We start from the raw sequence: 26,557 nt of genomic DNA, 5'->3' as shown, positions 1-26,557 counted from the left end.
TAGAGTATATTTATTTAAGTTCTGATAACTTATACTGTTTTGTGCAGAATTGTGTTTTTCAAATGTTCTGTTGAATGATTTGTGCAATTGAGAAATATAAGCTTGTCTTACACTTATATTGTTATAGTAAAACATGGCTGTTTGTGCAAATTTTTTTATTTTTTCTCGGATGGGTGGGGGGCGCTCAGAGGGGGTTTCGCCCGGAGAGTAATTCAATGTAGAACCGCCATTGAAGGCCACAGCTCTAATGTTAGCTAGTTTTAGCCAGAGATACCTTGCTAAAGCACAAGATATTGTTCTGCTTGAGAGGCTGAAAACTGTAACTTAATGAGTATATGACAACCAGAAAATTAACGTTTTTGTCTTCATTTATATTGGGGTTGAATACTTAGGAACATTTTGCTCTGTTTTGTTCGGATTCAGGAAATGTAATAAAATAAATTATATTGCCCATCCTCTCAGGATACCTGGAATCAGTGTTACAAGTACCCCAGGCACATCGTTTTTCCATTTTTGAAGCATAAACCCCATAAAACCAATGCGAGCTTCGGATCTTCCAATGTTTGATCAATATTATGATTAAGGTGTTTACATGAGTTGCTTTTAGAATAATCATTTCATGTTCCCGTTTTACATGTTATAGTACATAGATAGATTAATGGCATGCGTCATTACGTCACCACGCAACGCTATCCGAGGTCTCCTCCAGAATTCCAAGTAGATATAACTGCAGACCAGAGATCTCCAAAATGGGGCGTGAACTCAAAAAGTGGGCAGAACCTCCAAAATGGAGCGGGGTCTCTTCGCGCAAAGACTTTAAACATTGGCTCTGGCTTCAGCCAATTGTTATTGACTTACATTTCAAAATAACACTTTTAAATTAAACATTGTTTCTAGTTTTATCTAAAATAAAATATGATGTATAAATCAATATTCTCCGTGAGAGCAGAGCACTTTTCAGCACCAATCCCACTGTGCAGCCAATTTCACTGGTTAAGGTTAGGGTCAGGTGTGGGGTAGGTTTAAGGGTTAGCATTTTTTGTAGCATAGTGTAGGAAATCAAATTAACACTGTGATTGACACAACCAATAAAATCTTTATAATTAGCTGTGGGGCGGAGTTTGCGCTTAAGTTGATTGGGAGAAAAAATTGTGCATGCGTGTCATGTGCCTGTTTGTCAATGGGAGGAAGCCACGCCCTATTTTGGAGCTCCAACCCCGTTTTGGAGTTCCCGCCCACATTTGGAGATCTCCAGGCTGCAGTTATACCCTTCTCCAGAATTTCACGTATAAACATATAGTTCGTCTTCGTGATGATGCCAAATACAGTTTTGGGTGTTTAATTTTTAATTTTATGAAAGTTTCAAGTGCAGTTAATTATTTGTACGTGCATACAGACGACAGCGGTGTTGAAGCTCTTTTATTTGCCGTCAAGCGGTTCACCACTGCCGTGTGTGTATCCTGTCGCAAAATGCGGCGAAAAGTCCTACACGACCGTAATAGTTTGATTAAGGTGTGTACATGTCTGTACTGCACTTCAGTAATTGTTTTCTGGAAGTATTCCTGAGCCCATGTTGTGATTTCCATTACAGTAGCATTCCTGTATGTGATGCAGTGCCGTCTAAGGGCCCGAAGATCACGGGCATCCAGTATGGTTTTCCGGCCTTGACCCTTACACACAGAGATTGTTCCAGATTCTCTGAATCTTTGGATGATATTATGCACTGTAGATGATGATAACTTCAAACTCTTTGCAATTTTTCTCCTTTCTGATATTGCTCCACTATTTTTCGCCGCAGCATTGGGGGAATTGGTGATCCTCTTGCCATCTTGACTTCTGAGAGACACTGCCACTCTGAGAGGCTCTTTTTATACCCAATCATGTTGCCAATTGACCTAATAAGTTGCAAATTGCTCCTCCAGCTGTTCCTTATATGCACATTTAACTTTTCTGGCCTCTTATTGCTACCTGTCCCAACTTTTTTGGAATGTGTAGCTCTCATGAAATCCAAAATGAGCCAATATTTGGCATGACATTTCAAAATGTCTCACTTTCAACATTTGATATGTTATCTATATTCTATTGTAAATAAAATATAAGTTTATGAGATTTGTAAATTATTGCATTCCTTTTTTATTCACAATTTGTACAGTGTCCCAACTTTTTTGGAATCGGGTTTGTATATAAAATAATAATTAATGTCCCTGTTACACTTAATGTTTACACTAAGTACAAATAGCTATAGATTTTTACTACAAATAGCTATTTACACTTAGCATGATTTTCTGCTATTTCTAATACTTATTGCAAATAGTGGCAATTATCTGCACCTCAGTATTGTAGTACATTATAAAACAGTATGCAATAATAACATATTGAGTGTAAATTATAATTTTAATTCAAATTATTAAATGGATGTCACCTTGGGACAATAAATCCCTCCCTACACTTACCCTAACCCTACACTGTAAAAAAAAAAAAAAAACGGCAGCTGTGGTTGCCTGAATTCTACCGTAAATAATATGGTAGCAACATTTTAGGTTTTGCGGTTTTAACTAAAATTTACAGTCAAATACCGTAATTTCATTAACTGATATAATGTTAATATACCAACCTATTGAAGTACTGAAATCTGTTTTGTACCTTTGAAATGCACTGATAACCACCAAATGCAGGTGGTGATGAGAAAGTCACATGATGAACCAAAGCCCATTACAGGCAGCTTTTAAATAATAACATATGTAGATGGTGCACAGTGTCATTCACACAAGCACTAAACACCATCATGGTGAGACTCATTAAACTGAAATTTGCAATAAACATTAATTTAACAACATTAGATGTAACAGACAACCTTAATAAACATAACTGATAAGAAAAAACTAAGAAGAAACAGTTATCAAATTCAAACAAAATTTGAAATGGAATGCAGGGAATTCTGGGAACGTCAATTTACGTTTTTTCCATGTAAATTTTATATTAATTTTCACTTCCAAAAACGGTATTTCACCGTAAAATTGTCTGAAATGTCTATTACAGTTTTTCACCGTATATAGTAGGGGAACTTACCGTTAACCATTTAACAGGTTTTTACTGTAGCATTTTCCCAGTTTTTAAACATTAAAATTACGGTCATTTTTTACAGTGAACCCGATACTTTAAGTTCAACTTTTAGATTATTTCCTTCATAATAATTGAAAATACATGCCTTTCTGACGAGATATCTGAATTGAAAATGTAGGAAAAAGTTCGACAAAACACGGATACAAACCCGAGTCGATCGAGTCAAAAACAACTTCAACACGTACTTCACCATCTGCGACACTGGAGCTGTAATTTGGACTGTGGTCTTTTGTATTACTTTGTAATAACACGTTATTACAAGGGCAGAGTTAGTGTAAATAACCTCTGCCAACAATAGACACTCAGTTTTTTTTTTATTTAGTTTTTTTATTTGTTTTAAACTGTTCAGCTGTTCTTTTTAATAATCAACTTATTTTCGGGTCATCGTCATAAAAGCCCTGCCACAAACATTGTCAAAGGCATGAAGGGACATCTTTCATTTCATCAAGCTGAATGCTCACTAAAAGCTGACAGCCATCGTTTTCAAGCCATTTCATGTTTACAAAGATATCTAAGCGGGAGAGTTGTTTACTTTATAATTAGTCAATAACGCCATCATTTTCTTCATTCATACCGAGAGCTCGCACGAAAACAAGAGGCGGGATTTATCGCAAGAACCAATCACATCCAATTATAACCGATCATATCCAATTATAGCGCGACGGAGGTACTGCCTCCTCAGTCCTCTCACGTGATTTTCCCCCATTCATCTCAATGAGCCTCGAGAAAAGTCACCGCACGCTTTGGGGTCTCTGTTTTAAGTCTATGGACCGAAGGTAGGCAAGCCTCCGCTGTGACTTTACCTGCGGGTGTTGCTGTTGGACAGTGTTACTTATAAAAATGAGTGACTTTCAGACTTTTAATATCATATTTAGTCATATTTGCGCTGTTTTATTTTTGTAATATTGATTATTTTCTCATCCAATTTTGAGGAGAGGAGACACCTCCCTTGCCTCCTCGGAGGAAACGCGCCCCTATGTATGTGTTTTTGAGTCACAAATCGGATGATTTTTAAGATAAGCAAGAAACAAGAATTTTTTTTTTTTTTTTTTTAAAGCACTGTGAAGGGTTTTTGACAATTTGATGTGTGGCCTATGTATCTTAAATGCAGGGAGACGCGAAAGAGGAATCAGCTCAGTGGTATGTCCAGTAGCCCCTCACAGCAGAACAAAGATCCAGGGGGCGGGGCTGGATCCACATCCAGGGAGTGGAGATTGGTAGGTTTAGGGGTGGGGATGGGTGGGTTTAGGGATCAGGGGGTGGAGATGGGTAGGTTTAGGTAAATGTAAAGTGGGAGGAGTTGGATCTAGATCCAACCACACCCCCTGGATCTTGTGGTATTTCCGCACTGCCTGAAACACGTCTATAGAGAATGGGAACCTACGTCACGGCGCGTTGGATTCCGCCATGTTTTACGTTAGGTCACGCTCAGGAGCACACAGTGTAAACAAATGCAAATCACCACAGAAAAAGCCAACCGTTTTACATTAATATTTTTTGAAAAACATCTTACATACGCTTAGAATAAAACCGACTAATATGTAAATCTCTTTAAATAACAAAAAAAATAAATAAATAAATAAAATAAATTCGCTCTGTTGTTTGTCTGAGAGGCTGCAAATATTCATTACTATTCCGTCTCCTTCACTACAGTGGTACTGATATAGGCTAACTGCTAAAACACTTTTTTTACTATAGTAAACGTGTAGCGACCGTGTTTTTGGTGTATGTATTACCATTCGTATAACCACAATCTTATTAAATACCATGGATGAACTATGGTTAGAGTAGCAAAACCATGGCTAATTTTGTAAGGGGAGAATACACTTAGCCTTCAGTTTACCACATGTCCTTTCACTTTTCAGCTTCAGCTCAAACAGCAATGTCTGACATACAGTCATGGCCAAAAATATCGGCACCCTTGGTAAATATGATCAAAGAAGGCTGTGAAAATGAATCTGCATTGTTAATCCTTTTGATCTTTTATTTTAAAATAAAATAAATAAAATCACAAAAATCTAACCTTTCATTGGATAATAAGAATTTAAAATGGGGGGTAATATCATTATGAAATAAATGTTTTTCTCTAATACACATTGGCCACAATTAGCGGCACCCTTTTATTTAATACTTTTGAAACCTCCATTTGCCAGTTTAACAACTCTAAATTTTCTCCTATAATGCCTGATGAGTTTGGAGAACACCTGACAAGAGATCAGAGACCATTCCTTCATCCAGAATCACTCCAGACCCTTTAGATTCCCAGCTCCATGTTGGTGCTTCTTCTCTTCAGTTCACTCATTTTCTACAGGGTTCAGGTCAGAGGACTGGAATGGCCAGCAGAAGCTTGGTTTTGTGCTCAGTGACCCATTTTTGTGTTGTTTTTGAGGTTTGTGTTTGGATTATTGTAAGGTTGGAAGATCCAAACATGGCCCATTATAAGATTTCTAACAGAGTCAGTCACTTATTGATTTTTTATCTGTTGGTATTTGATAGAATCCACGATGCCATGTGTCTAAACAAGATGTCCAGGACCTCCAGCAGAAATATAGGCCCACAACATCAAAAATACAGCAGTATATTTCATTGTACACATGGGGTACTTTTTATCCCGGTTTTCACCAAACCCATCTTGAGTGTTTGCTGCTAAAAAACTCATTTTTTAGTTTCATCTGACCATAGAAGCCAGTCCCATTTGAAGTTCCAGTCGTGTCTGATAACTGAATATGCTGGAGTTTGTTTTTGGATGAGCGAGGAGAATTTTTCTTGAAACCCTCCCGAACAACATGTGGTGATATAGGTGCTGTTTGACAATTTTTTTTTAAAGAGTCCCCAAGACTCAACTATTTTCTGCAATTCCCCAGCTGTGGTCCTTGGAGAGTCTTTAGCCACTCAAACTCTCCTTCTCACCGTGCATTAGGATGATATAGACACGCGTCCTCTTCCAGGCAGTTTCGTAAAATTTTATGTTGATTGGAAATTCTTAATTACTGCCCTGATGGTGGAAATGGGAATTTTCACTGATCTAGCTCTTTTCATAAAGCCACTTCACTAATTTGTGAAGCTCAATTATCTTTTGCCGCACACCAGAAATATATTCTTTGTTTTTTTCTCATTGTGATGGATGATTAAGAGAATTTGGGCTTTGTTTTCCCTCTTATTTATATTTCTGTGAAACAGGAAGCCATGGCTGGATAATTTCATGTTCATAATCACCCTGGAGTGCTCAAAATTGTGAATATGAATGGGAATATACTTCAGAGATATTTTACTCATAAGAATTTCTAGGGGTGCCAATAATTGTGTCCAACGTGTATTTAAAAAAAACATTTAAGTTTAGATTTTTGTGAATTTTTTAAATAAAAGATCAAAAGGATTAACAATGCAGATTAATTTTCATAGCCTCCTTTGATCATATTTACCAAGGGTGCTGATATTTTTGGCCATGCCTGTACTGAAAACCACTGGATTATTTAAATCAATTATATTCCTTTAATCCATGTTTTTTTTTCATATATGGGAAAAACTAAAAAATACCCATCCCTAGCATGTTTGCCTTATTTAAGTTATCATGTGCGTGTGTATGCATGTATTTATGGCCTTCAGAAGCTACATAAGACACTTACGTGTTTCCCAGAAGATAAAATATGCACAATTTACCCCAATCATCCTGTTCAAAAAGTTTTACAACTTCAGTTCTGCAAGCTACCATCAAGCATTAAAGAATTCTACTTCTTTGCTACTTCGGAATAAATGAGGTTAATCCAGATCAGACATGCCTTAGCATCCTTTTATTTAAAAAAAATAAATAAATAAAATGTACATAGAGTTTCTGTAGCTTTAATATATTTTGCAACTTTTCAATCCATTTTATGAAATGTTTTGTAAACTTTCCACTTTAGAGCCAGGCTGTGAAAATCATGTTATATTACATAAACTTTAACAGCAGCATTTAACAATGACAGCTGGGCTGTTGCCTAAACTGGTTAAAGTTAAACACAGACTGAACATGCCAAATATCTGTTAACTAACCTAAAAGTACCATGGTACCGTGCATTCACAACAAGAAGAAACACTTTAATCAATTTTGGTCGTTTGACTGACCACTAAGTCGGAATCCACTGGTCTTACTCTTTTTAGAGATGTTTTGGTTGTTTGACAGCTAACAAAGCCTTAAGACCAACTAACGTTAGCCCAACTAAACATTAGCGAAAACCAGACCGATTAAACACATTGTGTAAATACTATATAGTATCATCGGTACATAAATCCCCAAAATAGGCTATAAACACATCTTACATAACTGCCGGACAAGTTCTACCCCCCTCCTTACAAATGTAAGGAAGCATTAGCTAACATTAGCAACGATGCCAAGCAGCCCAAAATCCAGTTTAATTAAATGTATTAAATGTTCAGAGAGTGTTGAAAGAAGAATCTGAACTCTACAACAACCACTCCAGCGACGCATTCTCCTGCACATGACCGAGTTATTAATATCATTCCGCCGCAATCACTCCTGCAGCAGCACAAAAACACAAAGATACACACGCGCACACACACAACCGAAATACTATATCCGGGGACTATATACACACGCTTCAAATGATTTTCTCTAACCTTCTGTTGCATTTTCGTCATGCACTATGCACGTAAACAAATAGTTTATGGTGTGAAGTTTTTATTTGTGAGACTGCAGTGGACTTTACCGATTTCGCTGTCATCTTTAATCCTTTGTTTTCGCGGCCGGCCCCGCGGCATAGTTCCAGTTTATAGAGCGGGTGTAGTATGAGCGATTTGGATTTCAAAATGGCGACCGACTTCAGTGAGCCGAGACACGGCGTAGGCAGCAGTGCCATATCATATTGGAGGATGCGACATCTACCGGACATTTATTGATACTTAACTATCTGAAATGAGGACTGCTTGCGTTTGTTTTCAGTATCGGACAAGACAAACATTAAAATCTACAAAACATTGTAAAGGTACAATATATCTGCATTTTATCAAATAAACTGAATATAGCTACTGGACAAATGGACTGTATTTGATTTTATGAAGTAGATTTTAATTGCATTTTATGGATTCAATTACCTGCTTTACATTTGATATGATACCAATACTTTTGTTCCACTTTTATTTTATTTTAACGATACCAATATTTATTATTTCTTAAATGATGATTTTTCAAAACAATGTTTATTTTTAGGGAAAAAAATTGAGAGAGTGAGATCATAAGGCAAATCACATCCACATGACACACAATGGCTATTAAGCAAATAGGAGCACAATTAAAAAAAAAAAAAGTTTGTACCAATAGGTGTAAAGAATAATCCAGAATTGTATATTTTAGAATTTTATATAATATTTTATATAATACCAACAACAGAAATCATTTACACATTCACTGCAAAAACAATATTCTTCCTTAGTATTTTTGTCTTGTTTACTAGTATAAATATCCAAAAATTATTGAAGATATTAAAAGGAATTGAACATTTAAAACAATCTTAATTCAAAGGCTAAACTAAGGCTAAAAAGATTTTCCCACTGCCAGATATTTTTACTTGTTTTAAGCAAAAACTAACAAAATGTGTATACATATATATATATATATATATATGTATACACACACACACACACACATTATATATATATATATATACACAGTGCCCTCCTCTAATATTGGCACCCTTGATAAATATGAGCAAAGGCGGCTGTGAAAATAAATCTGCATTGTTTATCGTTCTGATCTTTCACTCAAAAATTCACAAAATTCTAACCTATCATTGAAGTAAAATTGAAAGGGGGGAGAAAATCTCATGACGAAATAAATGTTTTTCTCCAATGAATGTTGGCCACAATTATTGGCACCCTAGAAATTCTTACGAGTAAAATATCTCTGAAGTATATTCCCATTCATATTAAAAATTTTTAGCACACCAGGGTGACTAGGAGCATGAAATTGTCCAGCCATGGCTTCCTGTTTCACAGGATTAGTAATATGGGGAACACAAAGGCCAAATTCCCTTAATCATCCATCACAAGGAGTAAAACCTAAGAATATAGTTCTGATGTGCAGAACAAGATTGTTGAGCATCACAAAATAGAAAGTGGCTGTAAGAAAAGAGTTAAAGCATTGAAAATCCCCATTTCCACCATCAGGGTAATAATTAAGAGGCTCTACTCAACTAAAGATGTTAAAAATCTGCCTGGAAGAGGACGTGTCTATATCGTCCTAATGCACGGTGAAGAGGAGAGTTTGAGTGGACAAAGACTCTTCAAAGACCACAGCTGGAGAATTGTAGAGATTAGTTGAGTCTTGGGGTCAGAAACCTAAAAAAAAAATATATATATATATATATCAAACATCCCCTACATCACCACATGCTGTTCGGGAGGGTTTCAACTCATCCAAAAACAAACTCCAGCAAATTCAGTTATCAGACATGACTGGAACTAAATATACTGCTGTATTTTTGATGTTGTGGGCCTGTTTGTCTGCCAGAGGTTCTGGACATCTTGTTTAGACACGTGGCATCATGGATTCTATCAAATACCAACAGATAAAAAAATCAATAAGTGACTGACTCTGTTAGAAATCTTATAATGGGCCATGTTCGGATCTTCTACCAGGACAACAATCCAAAAACAAACATCAAAATAAACACAAAAATTGGTCACTGAGCACAAAAAAAAATGAATATTTTACCATGGCTGTCCCTGTCCTCTGACCTGAACCCTATAGAAAATGAGTGGTGAACTGAAGAGAAGAAGCACTAACATGGAGCTGTGAATTTGAAGGATCTGGAGAGATTGTATGAAGAAAATGGTCTCTGATCTCTTATCAGGTGTTCTCCAAACTCTTCAGGCATTATAGGAGAAAACCCAGAGCTGTTACCCTGGGAAAAGGACGTTGCAATAATTGGGTGCCAATAATTGTGGCCAACATGAACTAGAGAAAGCATTTATTTCACAATGAGATTCCACTGTATATACATACATACATATACATATATATATATATATATATATATATATATATATATATATTTTTTTTTTTTCAGAAAACAAAGCATAATATCTTAAGTCATTTTACTTGTAATGTAGTGGATCTTAATTCAAGATTTTTTAGATATTTATACTAGGAAACAAGAAAAAAATAATAGGGAGGAAAATCCGTATTTTCCAAGACCTACTTCTGCTTTCTTCATATTAAACTATTTAGGCTTCCTAGCAACAATGTTCATCCAGATGATTACCCAGATAAGCGCTCTGATTTACAGGCATAGCCTGTCTTCTTAAAAGAAAAAAAAAAAAAAAGCTAAAATGTACCTGAAACAAACAAATGTGCCAACAAACTGGTCAGTTCTTTATTTGCAGGACCTTAGCAAGTCAAACTCTCAAAAAGTAATTTTTTAAATGGTACATTTACTGGAAAATATCTTCAGAAGTTTACATTTTTAATAATAATAATAATAAAACAAATCACAAGCAGGTCATAAATATACATTTTTCATTTAAACAGTTTATGAGAATTAATGGAGTTTTATAGATGTTCTTTACCAATCATGTATGAATGTTGTCTGGAGATTTGTTAAGATGTCTAGTCCTCAATCCTGAATCCACTGCACAAGAAAAGGTATTTCAAAACTAAAATACATAAAGGAATAAGACACAGAAGGTGTGTTTAACAAGGTTTTCATTAGTAATCTAAACATCTACATATGTTTAACTGAAACAAAGAGAAGCAATCTATCCTAAAAAGCTTGGGTTTGACATGTGTTAGGTTTTGACCTGAGTTCACCCTCTTACAAGAAAAAAAGTCACCAGACAGTGGATTTCAAATTCAGTAAAATCTACTCTCAATCTCTTGTCTTCACCTCATTCAGGACTAATTTCTGAGTAAACTATCGTCTCCTGTCTGGATGGATCCTCTACAGTGCTCTCAACATGCAGGGTAGAGTCATCCAGCTGTGTGACTATGTAATGTGTCCCCTCATCATTGACGATAACTTGAGCAAGACCCTCCTTCATCATCAGCTGACTGGCAGCAAACTGTAGCACCTCTTGCATTTCCTCGGATGTGTGGTCATGGGTAGAGCCCATTACCTGAGTCACCACACCCACTTCTGCCCTCTCCTCATATACCCGTCCTTCACTTTGTTTCTGTGTCTGAGAGGTCTGACCTTCACACTTCTCTTCTGGCACATGTTCTGAAACTGTGGTGGTGGTAATCCCTCCGTCTCTAGTGCAGTCTTGTTGGCCCAACTCTGTCACGGCACAAAGCAAAGCATCCAGAGCAGAGGAAGATTCAGACACACTGTGCACAGCCTCCTCCCCTTCCTGTCTTGCTTCTCCTACAGTCTCTTCGGAAGACTCCACCAGCACGTACTGAGTGGTCTGCCCTCCTGTCACTGTAGACACTTCCCGACCAGATGTGATAAGCTGCCCATCCTCAGTGATGTGTAGCACTTCGGCCAGCTGACTAGACATAGCAAGGGTCTGTAAAGTGGCAGCAGCCGACTCCTCCAGGGCCTGATCGATGGCCACCTCTCCCCCGCCGTAGCCCTGAATGATGATGACCTGCTGAACAGCCTCAGAACCCAGTTCACTCTCATCAGCGGTGAACGAAGACTCTGCCTGGACAAAGGATGCCCCCTGTCCCTTCAGACGGCACTCGAAGGACTTGGACACGATTCCTGCCACAAACACAGCAGAGAGTAGAAAGACATTCTGTAGGTCAAGTCTGCCTGTAAAGCATTTATTTTTGTTGTACAATAGACAAATAACATCCTGTACCCTAAAACAAAGTGAATTTGAGTAACATTTATTTTATTACTAGTCCCACAAGTCATTTCTTCCCTCCCGCACCCACACTTAGCAATTTAAGATGGATCCCGCACCGCACTTAGTTACATCAGAACTGTAATTTGTAGCTCAATATGACCATTTTATAAGAGACTGATCTACCAGTTAATACTGAAAAAAGGCACAATAGGATCCAGATACAGCCAGTATTAGCAAGTATCATGAAGTTTTCTTTGACCTTTTCACTGTTGTTGTTAAAGGGGTGCTAAAGTCTCAGGTGTTCCCAGAATGTCTGTGAAATTTCAGCTCAAAATACCCCACAGATAATTTATTATTCCACACTTTTTTTATGTTCAAATTTTTTATTGAGTGGAAAGTACAGACATACTTATTGAGACAACAGACACAGTGAAGACGAAAAAACCCCAAAGATTGCAGTAGTAATGCAGACATCAACTTTGGTTTTGAATATTTCGGACATAGTCTCAAAATAATTGTTCCAATAGTTACGCAGTACTGGACAGAAAAAAAAAAAAAAGCAAAAAAAGCAGCAGCATATAACTCAGATTACAGGGTGACGTGACATCTATTGCGACTGTCGTCAACATTGGAGTAAATTGCAGAGTCGAGCTTTGGAGATATGAACCCTATGCTGTATTTTAAACTGTATGAGTGAAAGTCGAGCCAAGGATATTATAGTTTTGAATTTTTACATTAGTTTTTATTTTAATATCGTTTTCAAATTTTCTATAAATTCAGTTTAGTTTTAGTTAGTTTCATTAATGGTTTTGTTAGTTTTAGTCTAGTTTTTATTTTGTGTACAAATTTCTATTTAGTTTTTATATGTTTTAGTTTCAGTTTTAGTTTTAGTAATTATAGTTTAACGTTTAGAGTTAATGGAACACTTCCAGTGTAGACCAAACCAACACATTTAATTTTAGCAAAGTTGAATGTTTGCAGTTTACAGTTAACTCTTGTGCAAACCTCTTAATAATGAAAAACCAAAAATATGCAACTTATGTATACAATTTATTAATTCATATTCATGTTCATATTCATTCATATTAAAGATGTAATCTTGTTTAATATGTCAATAGTTTACAAACATCAAGTTAATCAAGGTTTACAGAGTTACTAGACATCATCAGGCAGTTGAGTTTTTATCAGGGCTGGAGCTAAATTCTGCAGATCAATGGCCCTCCAGTGCTGGATTTGAGGAAACATGCCCTGCGTCCCAATGTGCATACTATGCACACTATCTGCCCTAAATAGTATTAAAAACTACTAATATCACATAGAATTTAGCATGGACAATGTGCACATTGGGACGCAGGCATGTTCTTTGCAATCGTCGCTGAAACTTTATAAACTTTATTTTTGTCCATCGTTGTTTTCAATGCATTAATTTGTTGGATTTTTTGCACATACGAGCCACCGGTGCACACTGTATGTCCCGTCTCCCTCAATGAACGTACACAATAAGAAGAAACAATCTAAAATGTTTTGAAACCTCATACTACTCAAAAATAAATGCGATATGGTGATTTAAATGATGTTTGCACTTTGCTTTGACGAGCCGCTCCAGCGCGCAGCACATGAGCAACGCAATCAATCCCAGTTCTTCTAAAGCCCCTTTTACACAACACGGCCAGCGGTGAAAACACGGCTATCGCTTTCTGTCATTTTGGATGTGTTTTATACAGTCAAGGCGGTGCTTGTGTCATGGACTCGAGGCAGACGTTACCATAGTAATCGCAAAGCGTGACAAAATGACTCTTCACTACAATCAGCTCATCCAAAAGTTTTAATTCTGTGTCTGTTAACGCACTCTCATGTTGTTCTCGCACGTCAAGCACGCTTTTAAACGTTCGTGCGCTGTAAGGTGTGCATTATTATTATTATTATTATTATTATTATTATTATATCCCATTTCATATTTTATAGTTATTTCCCATTTCATAGCCGGCGTCTTGTTTTTAAATGCAAGAACGCATTCTCTGTGAATAGCCGCTTAGGACGCAGCTCACGTGCATGAAGCGCCATCTGTTTCCCTAAACCACCACAGGTCCGATTTTCTTGCACAGAATGCTTATTAAATAACGAACAAGATTATTTATTTTTGCTAATTATTATTTTAATTCGTTAGTTTTTCAGTTACTGTTGTTAGTTTCGTTTAGTTTTAGTTTTTCATTTATTTAGAAATTTTAATTTTATTTCAGTTTACGAAAATGTTTTTTGACCAATAGTTTTAGTCTTAGTTTCAGTTTTCGTATACGAAAATAACCTTGAGTCCAGCACATATTTAACTTGAGTGAATTCTATTAACAGCATTCACCCACCAGTTGTCTGCAAACTCTTCACCCAACTCATGTTCCCAGGCACTTTTAGTTTTAGCAATGGTACAATCCTCTAATAAGCTGACGAAGGCCATTTCTCAAATGGAAGGCTGCATCCTCCGGAGGTCGCATTTGTAGGCTGCATACGTCATAAAGAAGATCTTATTTTAGAATATTAATAATTATAAATTTGACCATTATTCATAGTTAAGTGTAAATTGTTGTAATATGCTTTTGACTCGCGAACGTAATGCTCGGTTAACTGAAATAAACCAGGCTTGATGACATATGCAGCCTACAAATGCGACTTCCGGAGGATGCAGCCTTCTGTTTGAGAAACGGCCAATAAGTCCTGGAAATAAGTGCCTTTTCAGAAGTATTAATCACAAGAAAATCCTCCCATACCAGCTTTGAAAATTTGAAAGTAAAGAAACAGAACAGTGCCTGGCCTGAAAATAGCGGAAGTGGTGGGACGGTGGCAGTTCAAATTCAGAGGGCAACACTGCATAACTATAGAAGGTACCGTCCTTATTTAAGGCTCTGAAATATCTTAATCCTTTGTCACGCATCACAAAAACAGGGTCAGTAACTGATGGGGGAAATGAATGATTCATAAATAATGCCATTAAAGAGAAGGCAGAGATGTACTTAAAATATCGCCTAAATTGAGACCATATCCTAAAAGTAGAAATGACTACTACATTATCTGTAAAGATCGAGGGGTTAATAGGTAAGGGGGCAGTAAGTAGGGCCTGTAAAGAAGTGGAAAGACATGATTTTGTCTCCAATCTGCACCAGAGAGCATTAGATGAATTGAACCAATACATTAACTTATGAATATTAGCTGACCAGAAATAGAACTGCAGTTTATAATTTTGGAGTAATACTTTACGAATTCTGGGCACTTTACCATTCCACAGGAAAGGAGTAACAATTTGGTCAAAAGACTTAAACTATAAGACTTTGGCAAAAACAATAGAACACAATGAAATAAAAAGAGAAACTCGGGGAAGACATTCATTTTCACAATGCTAATTATTCCAATTAAGGATAAGGGAAGATTGGGCCAACTTTGAAAGTCAGATTTAGTTTAAGCCAACAAAGAGGTGTAATTGGCGGAAAAGAGAGATGAAAAAGATCTAATGACATTAATCCCAAGATATTTAAAACCCGACCTACTCATCCTAAACGGAACATCAGAATTCTTAAGTTGCAGGGCCAAAGCATTTACAGGGTAACACTCACTCTTTTGAAAATTAATTTTATAACCGGAAAGGGAACCAAATTTGTTCAACATTGAAATAATAGAAGGAATAGCTGTGATAGGGTTACAAATGTATAACAACAAATCATCAGTGTTAAGGGATAATTTAATTTTGATATCTGAACGAGAAATTCCTTTAAATGACTAGGAAGACCGTAAGGCAATTGACAATTGACTTTCTTAAGTACAGCAACGATCAAATGCTTTTTCAGCATTAAGAGCAATTACCACCTCTGGGACAACAAAAGAATGTTTGGAATAAATGATGTTTAAGAGAGTATGAACAAAACATGCCGTACAAGTCCTGAAAAGTGAAGCAAAAGCGTCTCGATTACCCCCAGGTGACGATGCAGTATAGGTCATAAACGCCGCTCTCCATGTAATGTAATGGGACCTGAGACAAACTAAACAATCAAATTACACTTCAAATTATTTTTTTTTTCCAAAGATGGTTTCTGTCATTTTTAGGCTGTTTTTATCACACTGATGTTAGTTCAAGTGTTCGTTCTTTAAATAAGTTAGGTTATATTTACTTATAATGCTATAAAAACAGGGTGTGGCATCATGATTGTGATCTTGCACTTGGGACTGCAGGAGTTTGGGCGGGACTTGATACCGCGGGTCCACCTCATGACCACTGCTGCACAGACTTGGGCTCCAAATTACCTACTTTTCCAAAGATGACAGCAGCCATACTGAGAGGTTTTGGCTTCACTTTTCTATAGTCGAAGGAAGTGGAGATGCATCGTCCATCTTTTTTACAGTCTATGGTACGAACATTAAAAAAACAGCTGTCTCCCTTTAATAAAAGCCTGTTTGCTCTTTAGATATTAAATATGGAGGTAACTTCTCAAATCGGATAGCCAACACTTTAGCCAATATCTTAGCATCAGCATTCTGTAGTGAAAGGGGCCTGTAAGAACCAGGAGAAGTGGGATCTTTATCCTTATTTAAATGTACTATTATGGAAGCTTGAGTCATTGTCTCCAGCAAAGAGCCATGTTCCAAAGACTGCATAAACAGATAAGAGTAATGAGGATAAATGCCTTTATTTGAGTGGAAGCAAAAACATGCTGTTTTTGTGTATGTCTTTAAACACAAATGAGCTCTTTTGTCAATTGTCAGATAAACACAAAGTTATGTCAAAAATCACACAAAGTTTACATAAACTAACTGTAGTTAGCACACAGAGGGATGATCACTGGCACGCGAGCAATAGGGAAAACTGCATACCGACGTATATTTTGAGGTTATCATTCCTCATAGTTACACAGTGTGTTAGGAGCTATAAATACTATTAAAGTGTGAGAATTAATCTGCGTTACAGATGCGCTTCTCCGGTAAATCATTTGCAACTGCTGTGCATATGAGGTGTCTCAGAATGGTCAATGCCTCAGTGGTCTAACAGCGCTCGTCAATGTCAAAATAATTGAGATGGCCAATCAAATCAAAGTAGGTGGGTTTTGCAGTTCATAGAAGCAGACAGCTATATCCAGTGATGCAAACTACTCAACTTTATGCTTCAAATATGGCCATTTTGAGAGAGAAAGATTAAAGTTGCGTGTGTGAATTACCTGTGTCTGTGTCTCTCTCTACAAACAATGAAGCGGAGTTGAGTTACTTAAAAAAACAGTGATTTTACCCCCTTGTTCCTGAGAAATATAATGTAGCGATTCAGTATCGATAAGAGCTCCTGAATGTTTCTGTGTATGCAGCGCGATCTCCAATCTCTGTCAGTTAATGAAAAAGTGCTTCAGAAACGATTTGTATGATAATAAAAATTACATTAATTTAAACAATTATCAATAAATTATTATATTAATTAAATAACATTTTACTGTCTAGAGTTTTATAATGGATTATCTCCTTTTCGATCCACCAGTTCACATTTACAGCTCTGCGTGTTTGCAGGGTAAAAATATGGGTCGAGTTTTGCATTGGTCTGAACAAAAACAACCCAATGTTCCTGCAATACTGGAGGCTGCAGTTCTAGGACTGCATAGAACCCTATTTTTTGGGACAGCACCATCTATTCCAACAGAGGAGACCTGATTCAAAGAAACAAACAAACAAACAGATGCAAACAAACAGCACATCAGACGTGAAGCGTTGCAGCTAATTAACTGAAGTCTCGCACAGACACAAGTCTTCTTTCCAAGAAAACTGAATTTTAAACCGGAATATATTGAATATATTGAAATAAATTAGGCTAAATATTTCAAGAGGGTTACCAACGGGTATGTTTAGGGAGTTTAGGAGTTGGTTAGGACAATAATTAAGTGTATAAAATTAAATAACTACATAATTCCTTAAAAATAATAATATACAGAATTGAATAGCAAGTGCTATAAAATAGTATGAGCCACTAATATTTAGTCATTTAGATTTAGAGCAGCACTGGACTCTGAAATGTGCTCCGCTCGTATTTATTTATAGCCTTTTGAAGTTTAATCGTCACATTAAGCTGTATAGCGATTCTGGTTTGTACCCAAATTTAAGACCTCTTTAAATCATAATTAAGACTTTCTTGTACAATTTAAGACTTTTTATGACCTTAAATTTAATAAAGTAAATTTAAGACTTTTTGAGACTTTTTAAGGACCCGCGGGAACCCTGTGAAAAAGATAGGGAAAAGCGCAAGACAGACGTAGTACCTGCATGTAGGTAAGCCAGGTCTGGGTTCTCAATGTCAGGGTGAGTCTCTTTGAGATGATTTCTGAAGTCCATTGGGGCATTGGTGGCGTAGCTGCACTTGGGACAGTTATACATCTTCACCCCCTCATGCTTGCCTGTGTGCAGGATGTGTTTTCGGATATTCTCTGCACAGTTAGATCTGATAAAAGGAGGAACATATTTTACGCAAATCCAAACAACAACCAAAAATTTTAACGAAACAGGAAGCCAGGGAGAGGAGAGGAGAGGAAAAGAGAGGAGAGAATAGACACAAACAGCAACTTGAGCGCATCATTATTATTATTACTATTTTATATATATATATATATATATATATATATATATATATATATATATATATATATATATATATATATCCCTTTGCTGCTTGATATTTTTGTGGAAAACCATTAGGAGTTAAGTTTGTTGTACCTGTAGTCACACCAGGGGCAGCGATAGGGCTTCTCGCCTGTATGCACACGTTTGTGGCGCGTCAGGTGGGACTGTGTGGTTGATGCAAAATTGCACAGCTGACACTTGAAGGGTCGTTCACCTGCAGAGCAAAGGCATTAGAATGAGACACTGACAGTCCACTGATTTACAAGACCTATAAACCTAAAGATACAAAATGGAAGAAAGAGTTAAAACTGAACACAATCTTGCTGCTCAAACTGTGTACAAACATTTTTTAATATTATCTATTTTGCATTTACTTGTAAATTTTACTTTCAAAACCTAAGTATGTTTAATATTTTTAAAATAAAGTTAAGTACAATAAATATAACATACTTTACAACTTTTAAAATATCTAAAGGGGTCATATGATGCTTTTTTAAAGATCATTATTTTGTGTATTTGGTGTAACAGAATATGTTGACATGCTTTAACATTATTTTTAAAATACTGTACATTATTGTAGTTCCTCTATGCCCTGCCTCTCTCAAACTTGTCGTTTTCTAGAAAGCCCCTCCTTCCGACAAGTGCAGTCTGCTCTGATTGGCCAACTGACCCAGTGCATTGTGATTGGCTGAACACCACAAGCACGTGTCGGAAATGTAACGCCCCTTTCCATAATCGCGAACTTCAGCTTTCAAAATTAAAGTAAAGACAGTTAATAATGTCCTTAGTTTTACCATCAGTTCAGGCCCGAGAGGGGAACAGAGTCGCGTGACAGACACAGTGATGATGCTCGTATCCCTGGTCAAAAAATCCTATAGGATTCCAATAGGAAAATTGTATAGGATTCTAATTGAAATTTCTATCGTATTTTGGAACCATTGCTATAGGATTCCGATAGGAATAGTCCTATAGGTCAAGACATAAATATCCTGTAGGATCATTCCTATAGGATTTTAATCCTATAGGATTTTTTTATTTTTTATTCTAAAGGTGCACTTTTCCACTGTATTTGTTTTACTAACAAATAGTATTTCCAGTTTGCTTAAATTCACCCTGATGTAGACATTGTTCATTGTATGTTGGACAACCTGCAGTAACATTGTAATCAACATGGGAGGTGATTTGTGCAGCACACAGCATTAGTGCAAAAAATTTCTAAGGCACTGATAATAGATTGATGACACACACACACACACACACACACACACACACACACACACACACAGCACTTGTGTCCTCCAATGGAAATATCCACTGGACCCGTTCTAGACTCGAAAAGAATTGGGGAGGAAGATGTAAAGCTTATACCAGGAAACCAGAAGTTGAATATAAAAATGCCATTTTAATGTAACAATAATAATAATAATAATAGCAAATACAATCACATCACAACACAGAGCAATAAAACATCAAACAGTAAGTAGAATTTGATATCATAAATCAGTTTAATTTCCCTTTTAGGGGTATAATACTGTTCATTTCATGCGATAAATGTAATAAAGTTCAGTTTGTGTGTAATGTAAAAAGAGAGAGAAACCCCCCCCTCCCACATCAAATTCAGTTAGGGGAAAACGTATGAAAAATATTGTCTCCAATATATTTCAAAGCAATGACAAATGCTCTGTCAATTGACCATATGCACGATTACTTCCTGGTTTTAGATAAGCCAGCTCAGTCATTTCCAGTGAATTGTACTGTGCTGTAAGAGGCGCGCTCTTTGCTTAGTTTATAGATCCATTCACAATTTAAAGAACATTTTTGTTTATCTAAGAGGACCAAACATCCACATATACCATTTCAGGAATGACAAACGCGGGTGTTAAATATTACGCGGGTAAATCTGCAAAATTTTCAGGGACTCATTGGTATGATTGACCTTGATAATGGAAGACAAGCCAATGTCAAAATATAGCTGTGCATTAAGTGATTCAGGCTAAATTTAGAGTAGCAAAACTACAACAGTAACAAGTCTGTGTTGACTGAATATATTTAGCAGCTATTACAGTTAAAGATAAAACTTAAAAAATGTAGTTACTAAATTAAATTAAAAATATTTCAAAATATTTAATGCATTATTTAATTGTTATACCATTAATAATGAACTTATTTAATTTGTAGTTAACTAGTTTAAATAATTAAAACGATAGGGAATCGCTGTTGGTGTCGGGGCATATTTATTTATTTATAAAATGACATGAGACTTTTTGATTCCTGCACTTGCTATACTTTATACTTCAGTACAGTAAAATCACACAAATTTGGAGTTGAAATGGCAGCTGAGCTAATGAGTGATCCTCTGCTGCCATCTACTAGTTATAATGATAATTTAATAACATTTTCATCTTAAAAGTCTTTCGCTAGGAGACACATTTTTTTCCATATCATCTTCATGAATGAAAAGTCTATTTTAATGCACAGCCATAGAGTTTAGAAGGCAAATATTATAAGTGTTTAAAATGTGTTCATGACTATGAAGGTAAGTTATTGATAATCAATAATACCATTATGATGTCATTTGGGAGATGGCATCTCTAGCTACCTAATGTTAAAGGCATCATCTATCATTGTTGTTATGCTATCATTATTTACCATGTTGCAATTATTATTATTTATTTTTTTTTTTCTGACAAGAAAGAGGCAGGAGAAGTTTTTGTAAGGGTCTCAAGAGTCTCTACCTATATAAACCACATTAAATCTGCTTTACCAGATGTTTACGAGCTGGCTTGTTATAAAAGATGTATAAAGGATCATTTAAATTCTGCTCTGCAATAATCTATCTTGTCTTTTTTTAATTTATTTTATGTACCATATATGGTTTGTTTTTTGAGTATATTGTTTCTGGGTTTTATTTTTTCAACATATCTTGTAATTAATTTGTAGTCATTTGTATTTATATATTTGTTATTGTAATCAAACTTTTTCTTTTAGTTTTTTAAAAATTTTATTTTATTTCTTCCTCCATTGTTTAGGTGGAGGCTCTAAATAAACCCTTTGGGTTTTCTGCCTCTCCCTGAACAGTATATGGATTGTATTTGTTTTTTTGTATCTATTTTAGAAAATAAGTAATTGAACACCCTGCTATTTTGCAAGTTCTCCCACTTAGAAATCATGGAGGGGTCTGAAATTGTCATCGTAGGTGCATGTCCACTGTGAGAGACATAATCTAAAAAAAAAAATCCAGAAATCACAACGTATGATTTTTTAACTATTTATTTGTATGATACAGCTGCAAATAAGTATTTGAACACCTGAGAAAATCAATGTTAATATTTGGTACAGTAGCCTTTGTTTGCAATTACAGAGGTCCTGTAGTTTTTCACCAGGTTTGCACACACTGCAGGAGGGATTTTGGCCCACTCCTCCACACAGATCTTCTCTAGATCAGTCAGGTTTCTGGCCTGTCGCTGAGAAACACGGAGTTTGAGCTCCCTCCAAAGATTCTCTATTGGGTTTAGGTCTGGAGACTGGCTAGGCCACGCCAGAACCTTGATATGCTTCTTACAGAGCCACTCCTTGGTTATCCTGGCTGTGTGCTTGGTCATTGTCATGTTGGAAGACCCAGCCTCGACCCATCTTCAATGCTCTAACTGAGGGAAGGAGGTTGTTCCCCAAAATCTCGCAATACATGGCCCCGGTCATCCTCTCCTTAATACAGTGCAGTCGCCCTGTCCCATGTGCAGAAAAACACCCCCAAAGCATGATGCTACCACCCCCATGCTTCACAGTAGGGATGGTGTTCTTGGGATGGTACTCATCATTCTTCTTTCTCCAAACACGTTTAGTGGAATTATGACCAAAAAGTTCTATTTTGGTCTCATCTGACCACATGACTTTCTCCCATGACTCCTCTGGATCATCCAAATGGTCATTGGCAAACTTAAGTCGGGCCTGGACATGTGCTGGTTTAAGCAGGGGAACCTTCCGTGCCATGCATGATTTCAAACCATGACGTCTTAGTGTATTACCAACAGTAACCTTGGAAACGGTGGTCCCAGCTCTTTTCAGGTCATTGACCAGCTCCTCCCGTGTAGTTCTGGGCTGATTTCTCACCTTTCTTAGGATCATTGAGACCCCACGAGGTGAGATCTTGCATGGAGCCCCAGTCCGAGGGAGATTGACAGTCATGTTTAGCTTCTTCCATTTTCTAATGATTGCTCCAACAGTGGACCTTTTTCACCAAGCTGCTTGGCAATTTCCCGTAGCCCTTTCCAGCCTTGTGGAGGTGTACAATTTTGTCTCTAGTGTCTTTGGACAGCTCTTTGGTCTTGGCCATTTTAGTAGTTGTATTCTTACTGATTGTATGGGGTGGACAGGTGTCTTTATGCAGCTAACGACCTCAAACAGGTGCATCTAATTTAGGATAATAAATGGAGTGGAGGTGGACATTTTAAAGGCAGACTAAAAGGTCTTTGAGGGTCAGAATTCTAGCTGATAGACAGGTGTTCAAATACTTATTTGCAGCTGTATCATACAAATAAATAGTTAAAAAATCATACATTGTGATTTCTGGATTTTTTTTTTTAGATTATGTCTCTCACAGTGGACATGCACCTACGATGACAATTTCAGACCCCTCCATGATTTCTAAGTGGGAGAACTTGCAAAATAGCAGGGTGTTCAAATACTTATTTTCCTCACTGTATCACGGGAGAATACCAATACCAATGTCAAACTTTTTAACTGGAACATAAAACCTGACCTGGACAACAGGCCATAAGAACATCTTATTACTCCATCAATACAAATAATTAAAATAGCGCTATACAAAACCATAAAGCACAACGTTATTCAAAACAGCTCAAAATGATGGCAGAACAGGCATATTGTACTCACTACTCCAGTGTTTTATATAATGAAATTTTATTATAAACAGCATACATTATTTCCTTAATATCAGTTGTTAAACCATTAGCAACTCCTGTGCTAATCACATACAATAAAACGAGCTCAACAAATCACCAACAGATATCGTTCACCCAAAACTGTTCGTTTAGGATGCAGATCAGATAAGTATTACTATTTCTTCCTTTTAAGTATCTTTAAATAAACTTTTAACAAGTTAAACAACGTTAATCACTGATTTCTCAGCATCTTCTCTTTGACTGTTAGGCCCCCGTGTCCACCAAAGCGTTTTTAGCCAGCTGAAAACGCTCTCGGTTACTAACGTAACCTCGGTTCCCCGAAATGAGGGAACGAGACATTGCTATGGGAAATACCTTTTCCTCGAATACTACTGAAGCCTTATTGAATCACGCCAGTAAAACTGGCCAATGACGGGATCCCACTCTATATAAGTCAGTGCTTGTACGTCATCCATTCAGAATCTTTGACTGGAGCAACTTGGCATTCTAAGATCCTGAGCTCGGTGACACGGCAATAACAGCAATGTCTCGTTCCCTCATTTCGGGGAACCGAGGTTACGTGAGTAACCGAGAGCGTTCCCCTTCAATTCAGTCACTCTACATTGCTATGGGAACATATAAAATCCCGCAGTGTCACAGTGATGGAGCCTGGTTCGACAAAGTATGTCAAGTTTCACATCCAGAGCCGTAATGAGAGCGGCAATGATATTGGAGCTCTTCGTAAACACAGCTCAGGTCTACAGGACCTAGTCAAAACTGCTGCGTCACACCAGGGGCGGAGTTAACTCCGGTGAAACAGAGAAAGTGAAATGGCGGCGGCTTCGGCACTTTCACATATAGATTAATTGAATTGTTTAATTTTAATGAAATCATGTTATGATGCACTGCCGTATCGGTATGATGGTGACCAAGTCCTAAAAGACGTGGTGAACTATACCGTAACACTGTGATAACTGACGGGGACAGCATTGAATTGGTGGTGCATTAATCAGAGTCGAAACCACTCTGATACACATCTCAGATCATAGCTGAGGTTGAGTAGGCGCGTGCACTGACAGCACATGCGAGGCAAGCGACGACACATCTAGGTTATAAAACCTCGCGAAAGTGCTGGGTGACGACCAGCCTGCCGCCATACAAATGTCCTGAATAGACATGCCATTTGCCCAGGCCCAGGAGGACGCGAGTCCGCGGGTTGAGTGGGCCCGAACCCCTATAGGACATTCCACGCCCTTAGAGCTGTAAGCCAAAGCAATTGCGTCGACGATCCAGTGTGACAGCCTTTGCTTGGACACAGGCAATCCTTTTGTATGTCCACCAAAACATACAAATAGCTGCTCCGAGAGTCTGAACTGTCTAGAGCGCTCAATATAAGTACGCACCGCGCGTACAGGGCACAGCAGGAGTGTATTAAGCGGCTCCGTCCCGGCCGGTGTTTCGGGGTGGAAAGCAGATAGTGTTATGACCTGCTGTTACGTGAAACTGTGTGACACTTATATTCTCATAAGCCCATTAGGTGGCGTTGTGGGGAGATTCCTATTCTTCGAGAGTCGCGTGACGTCAGCAAGGACTCCGGATAAAAGGCTGCGAGGCGACAATGGCGGTCGGTCTCTCTCTCTCTCTCTGGTTCCGCTTCCCATTGTTCTCGTTAGCGTCTCTCTCGTTGCCTCTTTGAGGCTATGTTTTTTGCTTTCTTTTACACTTAGATTTAACTGGTAAATTTGAGTCTGATATGTGATATTTCTCTTTCTATTTATCAGTAGCGGGTAGTGTATTTATTTATTTATTAGTTCACGTTTTGTTTATTTAGTTAGAACTGAGCGAGGGAAGCAGATGCCCGGAAGACTCACCTGTTCTTATTTTTATTTCGGGAGGGAGGTAAGAACTTTGTCCCGAGGGCAGGTGTAGTTAGGAGTCTGTTTTCTTAGCTTTCCTACCCGTGAGTACTTTAATCTTAATTATTCTTTCTTTTATATTTTGATGAATTGTTATGTATTATTACCTGAATGTTTAAGTTGAATTCCTTCAACCAATTAAATAGAGGCGTCTTTAAATTCACATCAGGTGTTGTGGTTCTTTAAATATGTTCGGCCTGTGTCCTTTTATTTTCATGTTGGAATTAACGAGCCCTCAAAATGGTTATGGGCCGTAACACCTGCGCTTTAAATGGAGTCGAAAGCACTTTAGGGTCATTCTATAATTAAGGGTACATTTCAAGTCCATTGGTTGTATTTATCATTTTTACTGAATATTCACTTCAAGCAATGATCACTTTTATATTTGGGCACATTCCTCTTTATTTCATGCATAAAAGTCAACCAGTTCCAAAAGTTAATTAGGAGAAAATACAGATGCTGTACTGGAAATAACAGTTTTTGTGCTGTCCGATTTGCTAAAAGTCAAGTTTTGCCTTTCAAATTAACACTACAATACATGTTTTTGTATATTATTTTCATCATTATTTGTTAAAAATAATCATTAAAACAAGGCAAATGTATTTTAAAAACTAATTCACTTGTTTATATCTATTAAATTATTAACTTTGTGTGTGTCCGAGAAATCTTTGTCAACTGTGTTACCCATTGACAAAACCCCTATAAATCAGCAATGGTTTGTTCCAAAGTCACATGTCCAACATCATGTGATGTCACGACCTTCAGTGGCGGGAATTTTAAATACAGTGTGGTAAGTTTCTACTCCTCCTATTTTTAATCATTATTATTGTCTACACATAGAGTAGATGAATTGCTCATCAACTGTGTTATCAACATGGTCGTGTGTACTTACTTTAGATATTATATTTACAAAAATGTAGATAAAATGTATAAAAACACTAGTTGATCAAGGTAATGTGGGGACATGTTCAAGGTCTACAGTTAGCACAAGGCCCTAAAATGGAAGAAATGTCAACTGTGTTACTTGTCAACTGTGTTACCCATCAAGTGTAACACGGTTGACAGGGATTAACACGGTTGACAATGTTGGCTGGGTTTCTTGTCATAGTTTATGCCTATATTGAGTATTGTTGATAAAAACATACATTAACTATTGTTATAACACAGAAATGACATGGTAAAATATGAACAAGTGTA

The 26,557-nt window shown here is 37.0% G+C and overlaps 2 protein-coding genes across 5 annotated transcripts in view; both read right to left on the bottom strand.

The window, feature by feature from the left end:
• LOC131521613 (zinc finger protein 236-like) overlaps positions 1–8,018 on the bottom strand; it is a 94,224-nt gene extending 86,206 nt beyond the window's left edge. Inside the window, exon 1 of one of the 2 annotated variants that reach the window (XM_058746529.1) lies at positions 7,830–8,018. In XM_058746529.1, coding sequence (XP_058602512.1) covers positions 7,830–7,881 — 52 coding nt within the window. In that variant the 5' untranslated portion in view covers positions 7,882–8,018. The remainder of the gene's footprint in view (positions 1–7,829) is intronic. The other variant, XM_058746528.1, reaches the window with a different exon arrangement.
• Positions 8,019–10,389: 2,371 nt separating this feature from the next.
• znf407 (zinc finger protein 407) overlaps positions 10,390–26,557 on the bottom strand; it is a 113,663-nt gene continuing 97,495 nt past the window's right edge. For all 3 annotated transcript variants that reach the window (XM_058747896.1, XM_058747898.1, XM_058747897.1), the window contains 3 exons: positions 18,637–18,757; positions 18,186–18,364; positions 10,390–11,822 (listed from right to left, as the gene is read on the bottom strand). In XM_058747896.1, coding sequence (XP_058603879.1) covers positions 11,005–11,822; positions 18,186–18,364; positions 18,637–18,757 — 1,118 coding nt within the window. In that variant the 3' untranslated portion in view covers positions 10,390–11,004. The remainder of the gene's footprint in view (positions 11,823–18,185; positions 18,365–18,636; positions 18,758–26,557) is intronic.

This window comes from Onychostoma macrolepis, chromosome 16, assembly GCF_012432095.1.
Source record: "Onychostoma macrolepis isolate SWU-2019 chromosome 16, ASM1243209v1, whole genome shotgun sequence".
Classification (NCBI taxonomy): Eukaryota; Metazoa; Chordata; class Actinopteri; order Cypriniformes; family Cyprinidae; genus Onychostoma; species Onychostoma macrolepis.
This window is presented reverse-complemented; position numbering and strand designations above follow the sequence as displayed.